At 42.9% G+C, this 19862-nt stretch overlaps 1 protein-coding gene across 1 annotated transcript in view; it reads right to left on the bottom strand.

Moving 5' to 3' along the window:
- Window positions 1-775: 775 nt before the first annotated feature.
- LOC124382935 overlaps window positions 776-19862 on the bottom strand; it is a 61335-nt gene continuing 42248 nt past the window's right edge. The window contains exons 39-51 of the mRNA XM_046845289.1: window positions 14824-14956; window positions 14121-14200; window positions 13873-13999; window positions 13350-13540; window positions 12785-12875; window positions 12541-12667; window positions 12219-12400; window positions 11936-12091; window positions 11629-11762; window positions 10921-11042; window positions 10624-10718; window positions 9381-9618; window positions 776-1068 (exon numbers count right to left, since the gene is read on the bottom strand). Coding sequence (XP_046701245.1) covers window positions 986-1068; window positions 9381-9618; window positions 10624-10718; window positions 10921-11042; window positions 11629-11762; window positions 11936-12091; window positions 12219-12400; window positions 12541-12667; window positions 12785-12875; window positions 13350-13540; window positions 13873-13999; window positions 14121-14200; window positions 14824-14956 — 1759 coding nt within the window. The 3' untranslated portion in view covers window positions 776-985. The remainder of the gene's footprint in view (window positions 1069-9380; window positions 9619-10623; window positions 10719-10920; window positions 11043-11628; window positions 11763-11935; window positions 12092-12218; window positions 12401-12540; window positions 12668-12784; window positions 12876-13349; window positions 13541-13872; window positions 14000-14120; window positions 14201-14823; window positions 14957-19862) is intronic.

Genomic DNA, 19862 nt, shown 5'->3' with positions numbered 1-19862 from the left:
AACAGTTCTGCATATTAACAGCCATTAGTGAACAGTTTACGGAATAGTAATCTTTAACAATGATAAAACTATAATAAATGGTGCACTAGGTGCCACCCAGATAAAGGTGGGTTCCCTTTTGAGTCTAGTTTCTCTCAAGGCTTGCTCAACTGGGCCCACCATCTTTCAGGGTAAGAGGAAGGTATACATCAACACTTTTCTGTGTTCATCTCAGGGAGATATTTCTTGCCACAGTCACCACTGGCATGCTCATTAGAGACAAATGTACAATTTATAAGGAACAAGGATTACTCTCCTCATTATTATGTGACACCTAGGAATTTTAATAAAATGTTAAAAAGTTAATAAATTATATAATTCTCCTGGAATCATTTTGAGGTTAAATACATCAAATGAAAATAAACATTTTAGTAAGATTTAAATGCTTACCTGTGATGCACAAGAGACCCAAAATAGCAATAATTATCTTAAAGATTACAAAAATGCAGCCAAAATATGGGACTAAACAAGACCACTGGAGGAATTAATTGTGGAGAAAACATGGAACAAAAGTAATAAAGGTGAAAAGAAAAATTGTAAACAGGAAATATTAGATGTGTAATGGGACAAAGGTTTCATATAAAGAACAAACCTTATTAAACCTAAAAATGACAGAATACTGGAACAATATTTTTATTTTTAGAAAATAAAATTTATATTAAAATTAAATTAATGTAATTAATTATTAAAAAATGGGAACGTTAATGACATGACAATGATTAGTTATACCCCACACCTTTATTAGATTTATAGACTTAATCGGGTCTACAAACATCTACAGAAAATATATTACAATAATGTTTATGATAAAATCAATTAATGAATTAAAATGTGAGATAATACATTAATATATTCCACTAGAAGTATTGCAAAAAGTTGTATATGTTGAATAACAGCGATTAGATGTGATTATAATAATTATTATTAGTAATTAATGAAGTAAATGTTAAGTCATGTGGAACGTTAGGATTCCTGCACACAGGATCAGGAACCACCATGCTCCAGCATGAAACGTAGGTGCATGTGATGCTGAAACACAGAAAGAGAGAGAGAGAACGAGAGAGAGAGAGAGAGAGAGAGAGAATTAGAGCAGTGCAGTAAAAAAAATCAGTTTGGGTAACATACACTTCTTTTTATTACACTTTCAGTACTTCAATCCATTCATTCAATCATTTAACTTTTTCTTGGTGTGGAGTATAAAAGCAACAGGATGAGAATTTTAGCCCAGATTTCCCAGTCTAGCTTCTTCACAAATATTCAATTTACATTAGATTTATAGCATAGGCAGATGCTCTTATCCAGAGCAAATTGCAAAAAAGTGCTTTAAGTCTCCATCAATAAATATTTTAACACTGATTTCTTGGGACACAGCCTAAAACTCTTTAAAAGTAACTAAAATTATTAAAAAGCATTTTTATCCTCAACTCCATCAGATTCTGCAGTGGCTGTAAACTAAACAACCCATTCTTTGTTGAATGTATAGATCCCTTTCAGGGACACGAGCTGCGTCAAAATGCTTTGAGAACGCCCCGCAATGTCCACGCTCTGAATCACGTGTAATATGTCGCCAATAGGCAAGTCGTGACATCATTGGCGGTCGACGTTGCGTAAACCAGGAAGCTACAAAACCGGCTGAGCGATGGTAGCGACATTATCTTCTGTTGTTCAGGTAAGCGCTTTGTATGTGAATCTGTGCAGTTATGAGCTTTAAATGCAAGCAGAATTCTCAAAAAAAATTAAAAAAAATAAAAATCAAATTTTATTTGTCACATACACATACATACAGGGTACGACATGCAGTGAAATGCTTTTAACGACGGTCCGGCATGAGGGAATAAAATAGGGTAAAAAGGGGAATAAAAATATACAATTGTGTTCAAAATTATTCAACCCACACTGAAATTGATTGTTTTGGTCGGTTTGACATTGATTATGATCATTCAGTCATCCTGCTTACAATTAAATCAAAGAGGCACGTGTAGGTCAGACAAATATAACATAACATTTATAATGAAATAACCACAAATGTCTTTTCTGAGCTCACATCATTATCAGTTTTATTCAACCCCCAAGTGACATTCAATCTTAGTACTTAGTACAACATCCTTTTACAGTTATAACAGCTTTTAAACGTGAAGCATAGCTTGACACAAGTGTCTTGCAGCGATCTACGGGTATCTTCGCCCATTCATCATGGGCAAAAGCCTCCAGTTCAGTCACATTCTTAGGCTTGCGCACTGCAACTGCTTTCTTTAAGTCCCACCAGAGGTTCTCAATCGGATTTAAGTCTGGTGACTGCGATGGCCACTTCAAAATGTTCCAGCCTTTAATCTGCAACCATGCTCTAGTGGACTTGGAGGTATGCTTGGGATCATTGTCCTGTTGAAAGGTCCAACGTCTTCCAAGCCTCAGGTTTGTGACGGACTGCATCACATTGTCATCCAATATCTCCTGGTACTGAAGAGAATTCATGGTACCTTGCACACGCTGAAGCTTCCCAGTACCTGCAGAAGCAAAACAGCCCCAAAGCACGATTGACCCCCCACCATGCTTCACAGTAGGCAAGGTGTTCTTTTCTTCATAGGCCTTGTTCTTCCTCCTCCAAACATAGCGTTGATCCATGGGCCCAAACAGTTCTAATTTTGTTTCATCAGTCCACAGAACACTATCCCAAAACTTCTGTGGTTTGTCCACATGACTTTTGGCATACTGCAGTCGACTCTTCTTATTCTTTGGGGACAGCAAGGGGGTGCGCCTGGGAGTTCTGGCATGGAGGCCTTCATTACGCAGGGTGCGCCGTATTGTCTGAGCAGAAACTTCAGTACCCACATCTGACAAATCTTTTCTCAGTTCCTCAGCAGTCACACGGGGACTTTTCTCCACTCTACGCTTCAGGTAGCACACAGCAGTCAAAGTCAGCATCTTCTTTCTGCCACGACCAGGTAGCGTTTCAACAGTGCCCTTTGCCTTGAATTTGCGAATGATGCTTCCTATGGTGTCTCTTGGTATGTTTAACATCTTTGCAATCTTCTTATAGCCATTGCCCTTCCTGTGAAGAGTAATCACCTGTTCTCTTGTCTTCCTGGACCATTCTCTTGACCTCACCATGTTTGTAACCACACCAGTAAATGTCTAGAAGGAGCTGAGTATCACAGTCATTTTAAAGCTGCCTAATTGGTGCTTATTAGGCTTTATTGCTGCTCCCTGATATCCACAGGTGTTTTCAATACCTGATTGAAAACACTTCATTGAACCTCTGTTCTTCAGAGTGGTAGTCTTTAAGGGGTTGAATAATTATGTCAATGAAGAATTCACAAAAGAAACATTTACTACTGTATTACAAAACTAATTGATGTCATTTTAGTTGCATATGGTTCTTTAAGAAGTCCTTGTAGGATTTCATTCTGAATACAATTACAAATGTACACTAAATTCCCTAAAACCATTTACAGCATTGGGGGTTGAATAATTTTGAACACAACTATAAATATAATAACAAAATTTAAGAAAAATATAGTAAGAAAAAGAAGGCAGATAAATAAAGATATAAAGATATCTAAATATATATGTATATATACATACATATACATATATACCTATATATACACATACACAGAAAATGTTTATGGCAGTGTGCAGTTAACCAGTAAACAACAGTAAACAGTAAACAAGTTAGGCATGTTTTTGATTGTCCATGAGTGTCAGTGTACAGTAAGGTGTGGTGTAAAGTGTCCTTGTGCGGAATGGTGTGGTATAAAAAAAGAATATAAGAAATATGAAATAAATATGAAAAAGAAAATGAAAATATGAAAAGTAAAGTGCACTGTGCTGTGCAAGTCCAGTGTATAATGTGCCGTAGCACGAAAAGTGTGATTGTGCAGGGGAAAAAAAGGGTGATGATGGAGAGAGTGGGCCAGTTTTAGATCCTGGGTGTTTCCTGGTTTAAACACCGAATGGCCTGCGGAAGAAGCTCCTCCTCATTCTCTCTGTGTTCGCCTTCAGGAGCGGAAGCGTTTCCCGAACGCAACAGAGAAAAGAGTCCATTGTTGGGATGGCTGAGGTCCTTCACAATTTACCTGGCTCTGGTCCTGCACCGCGTGCTGTAGATGTCCTGCAGGTCAGGGAGCTCGGTGTGGATGGTACGTTCAGCTGAACGCACCACCCTCTGGAGGCTCATCTGTCCTGCATGGTGCTGTTCCCGAACCAGGAAGTGATGCTACCCGTCAGAACGCTCTCAATGGTGCAAGTGTAAAAAGTCTTAAGCACCTGAGAGGGTAGTTTAAAGTCCCTTAAGCGTCTCAGATGGTACAAACGCTGCCGGGCCTTCTTCACCAGGGTGTTGATGTGACAGGACCAAGACAGGTCCTGTGTGATGTGAACACCCAGGTACCGGAAACTGTCCACTCTTTCCACTGGAGTCCCGCAGATGTTTAGCGGTTGGTATGACCGCTCCTGCTTCGTGCTGAAGTCCACGATCAACTCCTTAGTCTTGCTGACGTTCAGGAGAAGGTTGTTCTCCTGGCACCATCTCTCCAGGTTTTTAACCTCCTGTAGGTAGGCCGTCTCGTTGTTGTTGGAGATCAGGCCCACCACAACGGTGTCGTCAGCAAACTTGATGATGGTTGTGGAGTTGGAAGTGGCCACACAGTCATATGTGTACAGTGAGTACAGCAGGGGGCTCAGAACACAACCCTGGGGAGCTCCAGTGCTGAGGGTGAGGGTGGATGAGGTGTGTTTTCCCACCCGTACAGCTTGTGGTCTGTCCGTCAGGAAGTTTGAGATCCATTGACACAGCGGCAGGCTGAGTCCCAGGACCTCCAACTTAGAGGTGAGTGTGGAGGGAATTATGGTGTTGAACGCTGAACTGTAGTCCACGAACAACATCTTTGTGTAATTCCCGTTTCTTTGGTCCAGGTGGCTGATAGTAGTGTGGAGAAGATGTGCAATTGCGTCCTCAGTCGAACGGTTCTGACGGTACGCAAACTGTAGTGGGTCCAGTGTGTCTGGTAGTGAGGCAGTGATGAAGTCTCTGACCAGTCTCTCAAAGCACTTCATCACTACTGAGGTCAGAGCTACAGGGCGATAGTCATTTAGGCAGGCGGGCTGGGGTTTCTTCGGGACAGGGACAATAGTGGACTGTTTAAAACATGAGGGGACAACAGACTGTTCCAGAGAGAGGTTGAATATCTCAGTGAACACCGGTGCTAGCTGGTCAGCGCAGGCTTTCAGAACCCGACCTGTGATTCCATCTGGTCCTCGTCTGCCAGAGAAGCGTCCGCATTCACCATTCTGGAAGATGGTGTTTTATAGTCCGTTATTGTCCTTAGTCCCTGCCACAGGCTCCTGGAGCCACCTTGTTGGAACTGTGACTCCAGTTTCCTCCCGTGGCGCCGTTTGCATCCTTCACCGCTCTGCGAACACTGTAAGACGCAGCCTTGTATTCATCCATGTCCCCAGTGGCGAGCCCCGTGTTGTAGGCAGCGGAGCGGGATCTCAGAGCGTCGCGGATGGTTTTATCCACCCACGGCTTCTGGTTGGGAAACGTTCTGATAGTGGTTTTTTGCACCGTATCATCCGTTAGTTTCCCGATGAATCCCACAACCGCTTCCGTAAACATGTTGGCGTCATCAGAGCTGCGCGAAACATGTCCCAGTCTGCGTCATCCAAAGCGTCCTGCAGAGCGGCCACCGATTGGTCAGTCCAGCGCGACCTCCCTCTGAACCGAGCTTCCTGTTTCAGCCTTTGTTTGTAAACAGGCATGAGGAAGATGGCAGCATGATCCGATTTCCCAAACGGTGGACGTGATTGTGCCTTGTAGCTGTTCTTAAATGTTGTGTAGCAGTGGTCCAGTGTACTTTCGCCCTGGTGGGGCAGGTGATGTGCTGATAAAAGTTCGGGAGTGCGCGCTTGAGGTTGGCACTGTTGAAATCTCCGACCACAATGAGCGCAGCGTCCCAATGCTGTGTTTGTTGTTGCGTTAATGACTCATGTAAGTCCCATACTGCAGTGTCCGTGTCCGCTTGAGGTGGAATATAAACGGCACTGACTATGACCGAGCTGAATTCCCGAGGTAGATAGAAGGGCCGACATTTGATGGTCAGTAGTTCCAGGTTTGGTGTGCAGGAGCGTGAAAGAGGAACAATGCTCGCTGTCGCACCAGTGTTTGTTCACTATCAGACACACTCCACCTCCTCTTGACTTCCCCGACTCCAGTGTTCTGTATATGCGGTAAACCGAGAAGAACTCGGCCGGCTGGATGGCGTGGTCCGGTACCGCTGGGTTCAGCCATGTCTCGGTGAAGCAGAAGGTTGCAGTCGAATGTCTCTCTGGAACTTGACCCTTGCCCTGAGGTCGTCGAGCTTGTTCTCCAGTGACTGGACGTTGGCTAACAGGATACTAGGTAAGGGGCGCGGTGTGCGCGTGCCCTCAGCCTGTTCCTGACGCCGCTCGTTTCCTCGCGGACGCCGGTACGGGTCGCGTCCTTTGTTCACCCTCAGGATCTCTCTCGGCCAGCATGGGTCCGGGTTTAAAAGTAGCGAAAGGTGAGTGCATTGTACACCAATAGATATAAGAGTGTCTCTGTCATATCTAATGGTGTCCATCTTGTGTAGATGGAAATAAAACTAGTTAAATAAAAGTATAAAATAAACAAAAACCGAAAAACCGTAGCCGGAGCAGTCGTGACGGCAGCCGACCTCACCGGCGCCATCTGACTGTGTATTCTGACCGTGTATTCCTTCTTGCCGCGTTTTATTCAGGAGGGATACACACAGCCGATGTGTTGTTTGCTTGCTTAGGAAAATGCTTAGTCAACTGTTAGCCTTTTTAGCCGTGCGGCTATGCACTCTCCCTCGCAGCTCAGGTCCCACTCACGCCGAGGCAAAGCGGCGCAGGAGGTCACGGGGCTCGCAAGTTTCTTCTTCTGGCGCGTGTAACGCGGTGCTCCGGATTTCTTCCTTTGAGGAGGGAGATTTCTTGGATGCTAGCAAACCCAGGGACTCCTCACATCCTGTGCTGTTTGGGGAGCTCCCAAAGGTAGTGACACGGGCTGTTTCTAAGCTCGAGATAGCTTGGCCTGATGAGAAGCGGAAGCATCCTGTTCCCAGCAAGCTGAATGAGCGTTTTCTGCATACCCCAGCACAGCTTTCACCCCGGAGCCTACCGTATTTCTCGACCTACACACTGAGGGGTCCAGGTCCTGGGAGACCCCATATGCAGCCCGTACCTTCCCCCGCATTCCTTATATGCAACTATAGTAGAGTTAGGGGAATGCGGCTCTGGGAAGATGCCCAGGGTTGAAGAAATGCTAGCAATGGAAAGCTCTCCCCAGGTGATTTATCGCGAAATGTTCCAGTAAGGTACGGCGCGGGTCTTAGGTCAGTCCTTGTTAGCTCTAGTGGCCACAGAAAGGCTTCTGTGGCTCACCCTGTAAGCGGAGATCCTGACAGGGACAGGGCTTTCCTTCTGAATGCCCCGGTGGCTCCTCCTAGCCTTTTTGGGCGACCCTGTACGTAAGGGCGATCACCAACAGGCTTAGGTGACCACGGCAGGGTTTCAGTGCTACTTCCCAGCCGCTCTCATGGGGCTGCTCGACGGGCACGGCCCCAACCCTGCATGGCCAGGCATTGTGAAGCCCAGAAACAGACACTCTAGGCCCAAATAGAAGGAGTCAGCCAACCTGAGGGTGGTCCTCTCCTCAAACAAACGGGCGGTAATGAAGCGGCCCTGACAACCAGAGCACCCTGCATCAAGGGGGACGGTCTACACCCTGTGCGGTGCCCGTACCTCCTCGTCACCACCAGGAGGCCAGGCTGTTAGCTCCGCCATGGGATGTGCCTTAGAGCGCAGCCTTCCTCTGGTGGGTGCTTCCCCCCATCTTCGCCTGAGAGATTGCTGCGGATGGCTCATGCTGTTAGCCCTGCCACAGGATGTGCTTTGGGGCGCACCCTACCTCCAGTGGGTATCTCCAGAGATCGCTGCCGATGGACTAGACCTGCAACCTCTCAGAAGGTTCCAACAGCTGCAGGGCACTGCTCCAGCTACTTTGCAAGGCTCAGAGGCCAGCCTTGAGAGGCTGGTTCCTCTGAGGGATTTCCTGGCAGCTTGGGAAGAGCTGCCAGATGTGTCTCTGTCGGTCCTGCATACGATACAAGCAATTCGGGTCCTCTCCTTCCCAGTTTGATGGGTTGTGTCGGCTGGGACCCAAGCAGACTCTGGTCCTGGAGCAAGAAGTACGCACACTCCTGAGGAAAGGGGCCATCTAATTGGTTCCTCCCTCAGTCAGAGAGTCAGGGTAATACGGCAAGTCAGTACTTCGTTGTTCCGAAGAAGGACGACGGCTTGAGGCCAATCCTAGATGAGACTCATTAGGCTCTGGTTCAGGATGCTTACCCTCAAGACGGCAAGTCAGAGATCAAGTCCGAGGATTCAAGTCCCGCTACGAATTCAAGCCATCTGTATTCTGAACTATATCGACAACTGGTTGGTATTAGCAGATGGAAAGTGGATGCTATTTCCTCTGGTTATGAGTCTTCTGGTCTTCCCAATCCTTTCGGAGTCAAGGCTCATTTAACCCGGAGTATGGCGGCCTCTACGGCCTGGTCCGCGGGTGTGCCTCTGCTAGACATATGTACCGCTGGCCCGCCCCTTTGTCAGGATTTACTTCTTTGACATCAGAGCCACTCCTGGCTCCTCTGCCCTGCATGCTGGTGGTGCCCAGACACACCAGGCAGGGACTGTTCACTACAGTATAATGGTATGCTCGTTCCAAAAGTGTTTTGATGCAGCTCGAGTTCCTGAAAGGGAACGTCTCTAGGTTACATATTTAACCCTAGTTCCCTGAGGGAACAAGACGCTGCATCTCGAGCCATACTCCCTGCATCCTTACGCTTACCTTCTCTTTCCTCAGAAGCTAATGTCGCTACCATTGCTCAGCCGTTTTGTAGCTTCCTGGTTTAAGCAACGTCACCCGCCGATGACTTGCCCATTGGCCAGATTTTACATGTGATTCATAGTGTAGACAACGCAGTGTCTCGTTCCCTCAGGGAGCTAGGGTTACATACATAACCTAGAGATGTTTTGTTTACTGTATTATTTTTTTATGTTCTAGTAAAGAGCATGCATCATGTATTATAGTGTTGCTTCAGGCCACTGCCATCTATATTCTAAATACTTATTTGTCTGTTGCATCAAACTTTCCAGGTTTTCAGGAGAATCAACTGAAAATTAATATTGTTTTGAGATTGCTGGCAAACAGAAAGAATAATGAAAATACATTATTATGGATCCAATGCAGCAAATTTGGAAAAAGCTTACTGTGTGCGTCAGGTAAACATTCTTACCCTGAGCTGTGATATTGGCAGATGTTGTTTGGTTTGTCTGACTGTTGGTGACAGTAGTGATTGTGGATTGAGATGACTCAGAAGGTATTTTGCCTCCAAAAAGGTTAATATTCAGGGTGTTCAATTCATACTGGTACTGCTGAGCCACCCAAGACCGAACCACAGAGGAGTTTTCAAACAGCTTCAGATCAGCCACGTTCACTCCGAGTAGACCTTGCACTGTGCTCACATTTATGGCCTAAGATATGAAAATAAACAAAGCAAATTGATATTTAAGGCATATATGATATTCATATGAAATATGAAGCCCTAAAAACACAAAATACCACAAGGCTACCTGGGAACATTCCAGCGTCAATCAAGTCAAGCTGTTCATGTATACAACCCTATTGTAAAGTTATTGTGAAGCTAGCGCCTCACAGTGGCGAAGAGAAAGTTGATTCTAAAAACAGAGCCTTTCAAAACCGATGTGAGGCCAAGTATATGTTTACTGACATTGCCGGTAAACCCATGTGTCTTATTTATGGAGCGAATGTGGCTGTAATTAAGGAATTGAATCTAAGAAGGAACTATGAGACAAAACATCAAGAGAAGCTGAGGAACCTGAATGCAGATTAGAAGATACAGAAAGTAGAAGAGTTAAATAAGAATCTGACATTTCAGCAGACGTTTTTCACCAGAGCAAAATCACAAAGTGAAGCTGGTGTGAAACAGAGGAGAAATCAGACTCTCATCAGCCGGTTATTTACTGAGGAAGAGTTTCTGAAGAGCTGCATGATGAAGGTGTGCAATGTCTTGTGTTTGACAGAAGATCTTTTTAAGGAGAGCAAAATATTTTAAGTTAATTAAAGTTTAAGTTTATATTTTTTTAATGGCATAAGAGTAAAAAAATCTGATTGTTTTGACTTTTTAACTTTTACTTAAAAGCACAATATATATATATTTTTTCAGGGTTTTTTGCAGCATGTTCATATTTCTTACTTGTATAATTTTGACAGGAGATATTTTTATGGAGAGCAAAATATTTTATGTTATTTAAAGGTTAAGTTGATTTATTCTGGAATAATATTCCTGTCTTTTTTATTCATATTTATGTCTAAAAACATATAAACTATAAAAATTATTTTTAGTGTGTTCAATAAATGTTCATCCTGTTCTGCCCACAACCTAGTGTGCTTTGAGTTTTAGCAACCTCAGCAATTAAGTTTGACTCCCCTGCATTAGATTTATTGGTATTTCATACCATAATAACAGCCGGGTTTAGATTCATGAAGGTGGTAATGTCCATGCTGACATTCTTGGACGAAAGAGATTGCAGGTCTTGTACAGGAGCACCTCCTGTAAACACAAACACTCTCCAATATTAGATTTGGAAAGTTTGTGTAACAGCTTGCCTTTATTGTTCTGTAATGAGCATCAGTAAGGATTTTCATTCACAATACTTCAGTTTATTACATTACATGTTTTTAATGATTATTATAAAACCCTTTTCCTCCAAATTTATTCATGGTGTTTGGCTTCGTGTGTGGAGGCTTGTTACCCATGTAAGGTCTCATGAGCTGGTAAGTGTTGGGTTGTCTGCTGAATGAGGAGTTACTGATGATGTACAGAGCAGATTTTTGTTGAATGGAGCATGAGGACAAATCCAGAGTGTTTGCTTTCCTACACAGTAAAAAAGAACTTTAGAATGCAAAAAATAAAAAATTCACTTCTGTGTCTGGCTACAAAGAAACAGAGGTAGTGATCTGGCAATAATCTCATTTTATTTTTCATCTTTGCTTTTAAGAATATTTTTAAAAATTCCTGAACATGCACTTAAAATAATTTGCCTATTAAGGAAACATATTATTAATGAAAATAATAATATGCACTTCCCAGAGTTTACAATTATGTGGCAGCATGTGTGTGGTAAAGTTTATCAAAGGAGAATAGATGGGCTAAACCTGTAGGTAATGTTTAATGATTCTCACATGTGGGTAATCACAGCAACTTTATCTATGCATAGCTTGTTTGTCTTTTCGTGGTTAGTGTGTAAGTGTTTTTGTGCTTTTCAGCACATACAGACAAAACTAACAATAACAGAATAAGAAATCTTTGTAAAACATCCTCCTTCTTCTTACCCACATTTCCCAGAGTTTTACCTGGTGTACAACTTGGTCTCCAAACTGAAGGCAGATTTTTAAATAAGAATCTGTGTATATTGTATATCTACATTTGTCAATGGCTGTACATATACAGGTGAACTTACTTTAGGCTCTCAGCAGTGATATTTTCCAGTAAACTGACATCCAAAGAACATATGCTGGCACCAATTGCATTTATTTCAGCAGTTCCCAGAGTGTGATTAGCCATGCTCAAATACCTCATAATCACTGCTTTACTCTACAACATACAACATTGTGTAATTACTTCATTATTTTACAAACACATGCAAATTATAATTTTATCAAAAACATCCATATATGAGCAGTATTATGTATTTAATGTGTTTCTCTATGTCCTTCTTTCACTCTCAGTCCCTTACACACACACAGAAATTATCACACTATTATTACCATCCCTGGTGCCCAGTTTCCATTATTAGACTTCATCAAAGAGGACAGCGTGTCGATTATAACAATGTTCCACTTGTTAATATCATCAGTAGTTGCCACACGAGATGTTGGGCCTAGTAGCTGTAGCACACTGTCATTAAGGCCTGATGGGTAGATCTACAACACACACACACACACACACACACACACAAACACACAAACACAAACATCATATTTAAATACTTCATGTTCTTAATCTCCTTTGTATACAGCATTTATAAGTCCAGTGTGCAGTGCTACTGACCTGGTTTAGCTTGTTTAGAATGATAGTCTGGAAACTGGTGTCCACTACCTTCTCAGTGATGGCTGCCAGATTTTCTTGCAGGACAGTGGTATTCAAGCACAAATCAAACTGAATGGTGTCATATCCCACAGGAAATGATGAGTCTGCAATTGTTATGGGTGTGATGCTGCCTGAGGTGCAGTCTGTTACAGCCAAATATATGGAAGCAATTCACGTTCAGCAGTGAGATAAATGCACTGTAATCCTACACCTGTCCCTGACCACCATTAATAACAAAATAATGTTGTGTCTGAGTTTGTCTTTGTGCTTTAACCACTGTTACCTGCAGCACGATGGGCTCTGGACACTTTGAAGTTGCATTCTATAAAAAACTTTCTCAGTTTATGTATTGGGGTCTTTTGATTCTTCAGAAAGGGCATAAATGACTTTAAAAATGTCCTTTTAATATCCTAAAAGGCAGACAAATAGAAAAAAATATCAAATAAATAATCGATAAGCAGAAATCTTATGTTTCTTAAAGTACATTAATGATTTATTTTGAAAACATTATGAAAATATTCACATACAGTGCTGAACTGTCCCCAAAATTCTGATTTGAAATAGAGAGGCAGGATGCCCAGCTGCTGCAGAGTCTGTACATTCCACTTTATAGGATTACTGATTAATGATAAACAATATTAATGAGTTTTTATACAATATTATACAATATTTTGTAAAAAATATATATACAATGTTAAATAATGCAACTATTTATATGCCCAGACCACTTTATTTTAGGTTTGGACTACAGTAAATGTTAATCAAAGTTAATTGTTTGCAACAGTGAAAGAGTTAGGGTTATAAGTACCATCAAAGCCTAATTTTAACTAATTTTAAATGACCAAAGTCTGGGTACAAATAATTTTTAAAAAGTACATATTTTAACATATACTTAAATTATAACATAAATCTTATATTTCAATGTTTGGTATAATAAAATTTCAAAGGTATCTTTGGTGCTCTTAACTAAGGTTTAGAATCTACCTTGAAATACCAAACATCTTAAGCTGGTATAAATGGTCCCTGATTTTTTATTTTATTTCTGGTCTATATTACAATTTTATATTATTAATATTTAACTCTTAATCTCACCCATAAGCAGTGTTTCCACTGAGGAGCAGTGACTGTACAGCAATGATCTGAGAATCAGAAAGATCTCCACAGTTCTTTAGTTTCTCCAAAATGAAAGGGTCAGAGTTCTGGATGTAGGAGGAGTCCAGTGTGCAGGCCATATTCCCCAGAACGTCCACCTGATCCCTTGTTAGACTCATACCAGATATACCCTACAACATCACAAATCATTTAGGAAAGACTCACAGGGCCAGAGGGTGATTGTAATGGGCAAGGAAAAATACATTAGCCTTATGTGCTATCATTCTGTGCTATCGCTTCCTCTTTATCCAAAAGTAAAATACCAGTAAAATTGAATTGAATTGAATTGAATTGAATTGAACAATGCACAAAAAATGTATGCAAAGTTTTGGGTATTTTTATTCCTTTTTTTTTGCTCTTAGGTTTCTACGTTGAGAGAGCTATGTTATTAAGAGCTTATAAGTTATTTACTCACTTTTTTTATATTATAAATAATTTTACAGTTTATATATGTGCTTATTACCAGGCAGGCCCGTGCATTGTTGAACAGAGTGGCTGGTTTGTTGAGGATGGTTGAAGGAACAGAGAAATCTGCACCTCCCAAAGCAGCAAAATATGATCTGCAATGCCCATGCTGCACTTTGTCATAGCTATGTTAACACATAACACACACAAAAAAAAGCTTAACAAACAATGAAACTATTCAGAAAAAAAGCAAAGATTCTATATAGCAACAAAAATAGGTGAAAACAGTGTACACTTTTTACGCACCTGTAGTAGAGTAGCATGTCAAAAGGAACATCGGTAAAGTTCAAAGAGTCTTCTTTCATGATGTTATACATGCATGTCAGCTAAAACAGAGCATAGCTTAAATTATATTCTCTAACACTGAGGATTATTTTATGTAAAGTTATCAGACCAATTTAATTGAACAGAAAATAAAATATTAACTGGATATAAAATTACCGAGCATATTTAACTTGGATTTTAGTTTGTCTGCAGGAAACACATTCTAACTCATAATACAAAATACAATGTTACTGTTACTTCCCTGGAGCTGCTCATCCCTAAATATATTTTATATCTCTTAATGGTATTGGAACTTGCCATTGGAATTTTATTTTTTTATTAAAGACAGATCAAACTTTTATTAATTCTGGTTACAATTAATATTGTGTAATGTCTGTGAAAAAAAGTAAGCTCCTGTTTTTACTTGCATATAATTTATTATATAGTGCATGATATACAGATCCCTTTAAATGAGCTGTTAAAAACAATAACATCAATTAAAACAAATTAATTTAGACCTCCTTGTCAGATTGTAAGATTGTAGTACAATTGTAGTGTATTATTATGCCAAATAAAACATGAATATCTTAAACAACCTAATAGATAACAGGTGCATAAAATGCTCAACTGTTAACATTCATGATTAAAATGAACAACATCCGTAAGAATATCAAAGTGTATTCACCTGTGCCTCTTTTAGGGAGACCTTGTCTCTGCCTGAACGTGGTCTACAGGCTTTCACCAGATCTTTAATTTTTTGCCATGGGAGAGTCTGAACTGAGCTGCATGAGAATCCCTGCAGTACTGATGCTGACAAACTGGGATGATTAACACACACATAGACAAATTTAAACACCCTGGTTTTAAATACCAAACACGTATGCAATAAACTAGTAGCTAAGATGGACAATATGTCTAAAATTTTAGAAAAGGTTTTAGGCACCGCAATAGCATAGCACAGAAACTGCTCTAGTTAAAATCACAAATTACCTGTTTTTAGCTTCAGACCAACGCTCTGTTAATTTTACTGAATCTAAGTGCTGCATTCGACACTATAGATCGTTATCTTCTCCTGGATCACTTACAGAATTACATCGGCAGGGACAGGCATTAAGATGGTTTAAATCCTAATCTGTCTGATTGTTACCATTTTGTACATTTAAATGGAGAACTATCAGGTTAATCCAAGTAAAATATGGGGTCCCACAAGGTTCAGTTGTAAGACCTCTGCATTTCACAATACACATGCTTTCCTTAGGAAATATTATTTGAGGGCATGTGATGAGCTTCCACTGTTATGCTGATCTTCTTCTTCTTCGTCTTTCGGCTTCTCCCATTAGGGGTCGCCACAGTGGCTCATCCATCTCCATTCCCCTCTGTCTGCTCTTTTCCTCCTTTCTGGCAGCTCCATCTTTAGCATTCTTCTACCGATATACCCCATGTTCCTCCACTGCACATGTCCAAACCATCTCAATCTGGCCTCCCTCGCTTTGTCTCCAAAATGTCCTACATGCGCTGTCCCTCTAATAAACTTGTTTCTAATCCTGGTCACCCTAGTCACTCCCAATGAAAACCTCAACATCTTCAGCTCTGCTACCTCCAGCTCCACCTCCTGTCTTTTAATCAATGCCACTGTCTCTAAACCATACATCTCAGGTCTTACCACAGTCCTATAAACTTTCCCTTTCACTCGTACTATCTTCTATCACAAATCACTCCTGCTATTACTTTTCTCCACTCACTCCACCCTGCCTGCATTCTTCTCTTAACTACTCTAACACACTCTCCATTCCTCTTCTCTCTGCAACCGCACCCCTCCACTGCCCTCTAACAGACTGTATAACTGACTAAATTAACTTCTGTGTGGAGAATACTGTACCCACCAAACAAACCGTGGATCAACCCTGCTATAAAGACTCTACTTAAAGAGAAGAAGAGGGTTTTTATATCAGGAAACAAAGAAGAGCTAAAAACTGTCCAGAGAGAACTGAGAAAGAAGATCAGGGAAGGAAAAGCTTGTTACAGGAGGAAGATGGAAGATCAGCTGCAGCAGAACAACGTCAGCGATGTGTGGAAGAGGATCAAAACCATCACTGGTCATAAGGAGCCCAGATCTCAGGCTGAGGGTGACCAGAAGTGGGTAAATGATCTTAATCTATTTATTAACAGATTTGATCAGCTACCATCCCCTGCCTTCATCCAGTCCCCTCTGCTGCAATCCCCCTTCTCTGCTTCCACAGCAAGGAGCTCCAGCCCCACCTCTCTCTGCACTGCTATCAGCTCACAGTCAACACACAACACACCTAACTTTCCCCTCTCTGCCGATTCCCTTCAGTTATCACACCAACCAATACACACTGCCCCTCACAGACGCCTAGGTGAGATTGGAGCTCAGGAAGATCAAAGCGAGGAAGGCTGCGGGCCCAGACAGCATCAGCTCCAGGCTCCTTAAGACCTGTGCAGACCAGCTGTGTGGCATATTGCTGTACATGTTTGACTTGAGCCTAAAGCTGGGAAAGTTGCCACAGCTATGGAAAACATCCTGCATGGTGCCTGTTCCAAAGATGTTCCGCCCAAAAGACTTTGGGGACTACCGACCAATAGCACTGGCCTCGCATCTGATGAAGACATTGGAGAGGCTGGTGCTCACTCATCTCCTACCTCTGGTGAGCCCATCAATAGATCCACTTCAGTTTGCCTACCAACCTGGCATTGGAGTGGAAGACGCAGTCATCTTCCTCCTAAATCGGGCTATTTCACACCTGGAAAAGGCTCGAAGCACTGTGAGAGTCATGTTTTTTGACTTCTCTAGTGCTTTTAACACCATCCAACCTGCGCTCCTGAAGAATAAGACGGCGTACATGGGAGTGGACCATCATCTGTCTGCCTTGATACTGGACTACCTCACAGAGCGACCACAGTATGTGAGGACTCGTGACTGTGAGTCTGACATGATTGTCGGGAACAGTTCTAGCCCCGTTTCTCTTCACCGTCTACACTGCAGACTTCAGCTCAGCAACCTGTCACCTGCAGAAGTTCTCTGATGACTCTGCCATCGTTGGTCTGATCACGGATGATGATGACAGGGAGTACAGAGGACTTATACAGAACTTTGTGGACTGCTGCCAATGGAGCTGCCTCCAGATAAATGTGGGAAAAACCAAAAAACTGGTGGTGGATTTCCACAAACACACTTCATCATTACCACTGGTGAACACTTAGGTAAAGGACATTGTGAGAGTGGACTCTTACAAATACCTGGGTGTTCACCTAAACAACAAACTGGACTGGACAGACAACACTGAGGCAATTTATAAGAAGGGGCAGAGCAGACTCTGTCTGCTGAGGAGACTAATGTCTTTTGGAGTGCAGGGAGAGCTACTGAAGACCTTTTTTGACTCTGTGGTGGACTCAGCCATATTCTATGGTGTGGTCTGCTGGGGCAGCAGCATCTCTACTGCAGACAGGAAGAGACTGGACAAGCTGATCAGGAGGGCCAGCTTAGTCCTGGGGATTCCCAGGAGATGGGAGAAAGGAGGACGGTAGCAAAACTATCATCATTGCTGGAGAATATCTCCCACCCGCTGTATGAAACCGTTTCATCGTTGAGCAGCTCCTTCAGTGACAGGAGCATTACAGAAGGTCTTTTCTCCCTGCTGCTATTAGACTTCACAATCAAAGCTGCTCCCAGTAAACCAATCACCATAATACACACTGTTATTACGGTATAGCTGTGTAATAATACTACCTGTGTGCAATATTACCTGCAATACGTGCAATATTACCTGCAATACGTTCAATATCACCTGTGTGCAATACTACCTGCAATACGTACTTTTTTTCCCTTATTTGTATTTATACATTGTGTTGTGTATATACTGTATAATATAGTATGTGTCTCTTCTTTTATATATTTGCATTTATTTTTTTTTTTTTCCTTTGCTGCTGTAACAAAGAAATTTCCCCACTGTGGGACGAATAAAGGTATATATCTTATCTCCACAGCTTCACGGCAGTCACCGCGGCTTGCTCATCAGGGATAAATGCACACCATTCACCTTGACTGTTGATTTCTGTAAAGCTGCTTTGAGACAATGTCTGTTGTGAAAAGCGCTATAGAAATAAACTTGACTTGACTTGACTTATCTTATATTATCTTAAGTAGATGCTGAGCCCACAAACATCCCTCACCATTAAGAGACGTAGAGGCTCTGGCATGGAGGAGTTGGTGTTGGATCTATGATGATCTGAAATGTTGAGCTATTTTATGAGTTGCTCAGTAGCTACTGGTTCAATAATTTCAACTGGCTGTATAAGACCGTAGAAATTAAATTACTTACAATCTTACATTTCGTTGCTCATGTTAGTTCTCACTCTTTGTGTTTTGTATTGTTTTTAAGATTTATAATCACACTCATGTTCCTCTTCAGGAACTCGAGTTAAAACTAACCCTAACCCTATGGGAACGCCCCTGCGTGACCACACTCTGAACCACGTGTGAAATCTAGCCAATAGGCAAGCCGTGACGTCATAGACAGGCGACGTCGCGTAAACCAGGAAGCTACAAGATGGCTGTGCGGTGGTAGCGACATTAGCTCTGCTCGTTCAGGTAAGCGCTTTGAGTGTGTTATCTGTGCAGTCATGAGCTTATATGCAGGCAGAATTCTGTCTGCGTGTTTCCTGCTTGCCCCGATTCATTTCGGAGGGGTGACACGCAGCCGATGTGTTGTTTGCTTAGCTTAGGAGCGTGCTTAGTCGGCTCTCGAGGGTATCGGTTGTTAGCATTTTAGCCGCGTGGCTATGTGCTTCCGGCTGCGAGGCGAGCTCCCGTTGCCTGGGGATTGCGCTCGTTTGGCGGTTCCTTCTCTGGTGCGTGTGACGCGGTGCTCCGTATTCTTCCTCCGAGGTGGGGGAATTTTCGGAGAGCACTCTCCGATGGGAGCGCTTTCCCTTGCGGCTTCGGCTCTCGAAGGTATCGGCTGTTAGCATTTTAGCCGTGTGGCTGTGCGCTCCCGGCTGCTAGCCGAGCTCCCGTTCCCTGGGGAGAGCGCTCGTTTGGAAACGGTTCTTTTCCCGGTGTGTGACGCGGTGCTCCATATTTCTTCCTCCGAGGTGGAAGAAATTTCGGGAAATTCGGGGAAGCATGCCTGGTGGCTGCTTCTTCTCCCGGTGCGAGCGGCGCAGCATTGCTTGTCTCTCTCCAAGGAGGATGATATGATGGATGCTGGCGAGCCTGCGGACTCCTCACAGCCTGTGCTGTACATGGAGCTTCTTGAAGTCGTGGCATGGGCCGGGTCTGAGCTGGATCTAGCCGGTCGTGTAGCAGAAGCAGCACGCACCCAGTGAGCTGGATGAGCATTTCCTGCACCATGTGTCACAGCCTCAGCGCCTTCCCTGATCTGCGCACCGAGGTGTCTGGGTCCTGGGAGGCCCGTGTGTGTGCGTGCTTTTCCGCTGTGCGCGAATGTTATTGGAGCTAAGTAGCGCGGCTACGGGACGATGCCGCTTGTGGTAGAGACGCTAGCTAGCTGTCTCTCCCTGAGTGATGCATCTGTGACGACTATCGGTTTGCCTACGAAGAGCCGCTTGGCTCTGGTGGTTAGGGCTATGCGGCAGGTCAGGCTGCAGGTTGCTTCCACATGATGTGTGTGTTGCAGGCATACCAGGCTGGCCTGCTATGGGGGATGATGCGAGCTTCCTTCTGAGCTCCATGGTGACCCCTCC

The sequence above is a fragment of the Silurus meridionalis genome, chromosome 1, assembly GCF_014805685.1.
Source record: "Silurus meridionalis isolate SWU-2019-XX chromosome 1, ASM1480568v1, whole genome shotgun sequence".
Classification (NCBI taxonomy): Eukaryota; Metazoa; Chordata; class Actinopteri; order Siluriformes; family Siluridae; genus Silurus; species Silurus meridionalis.
This window is presented reverse-complemented; position numbering and strand designations above follow the sequence as displayed.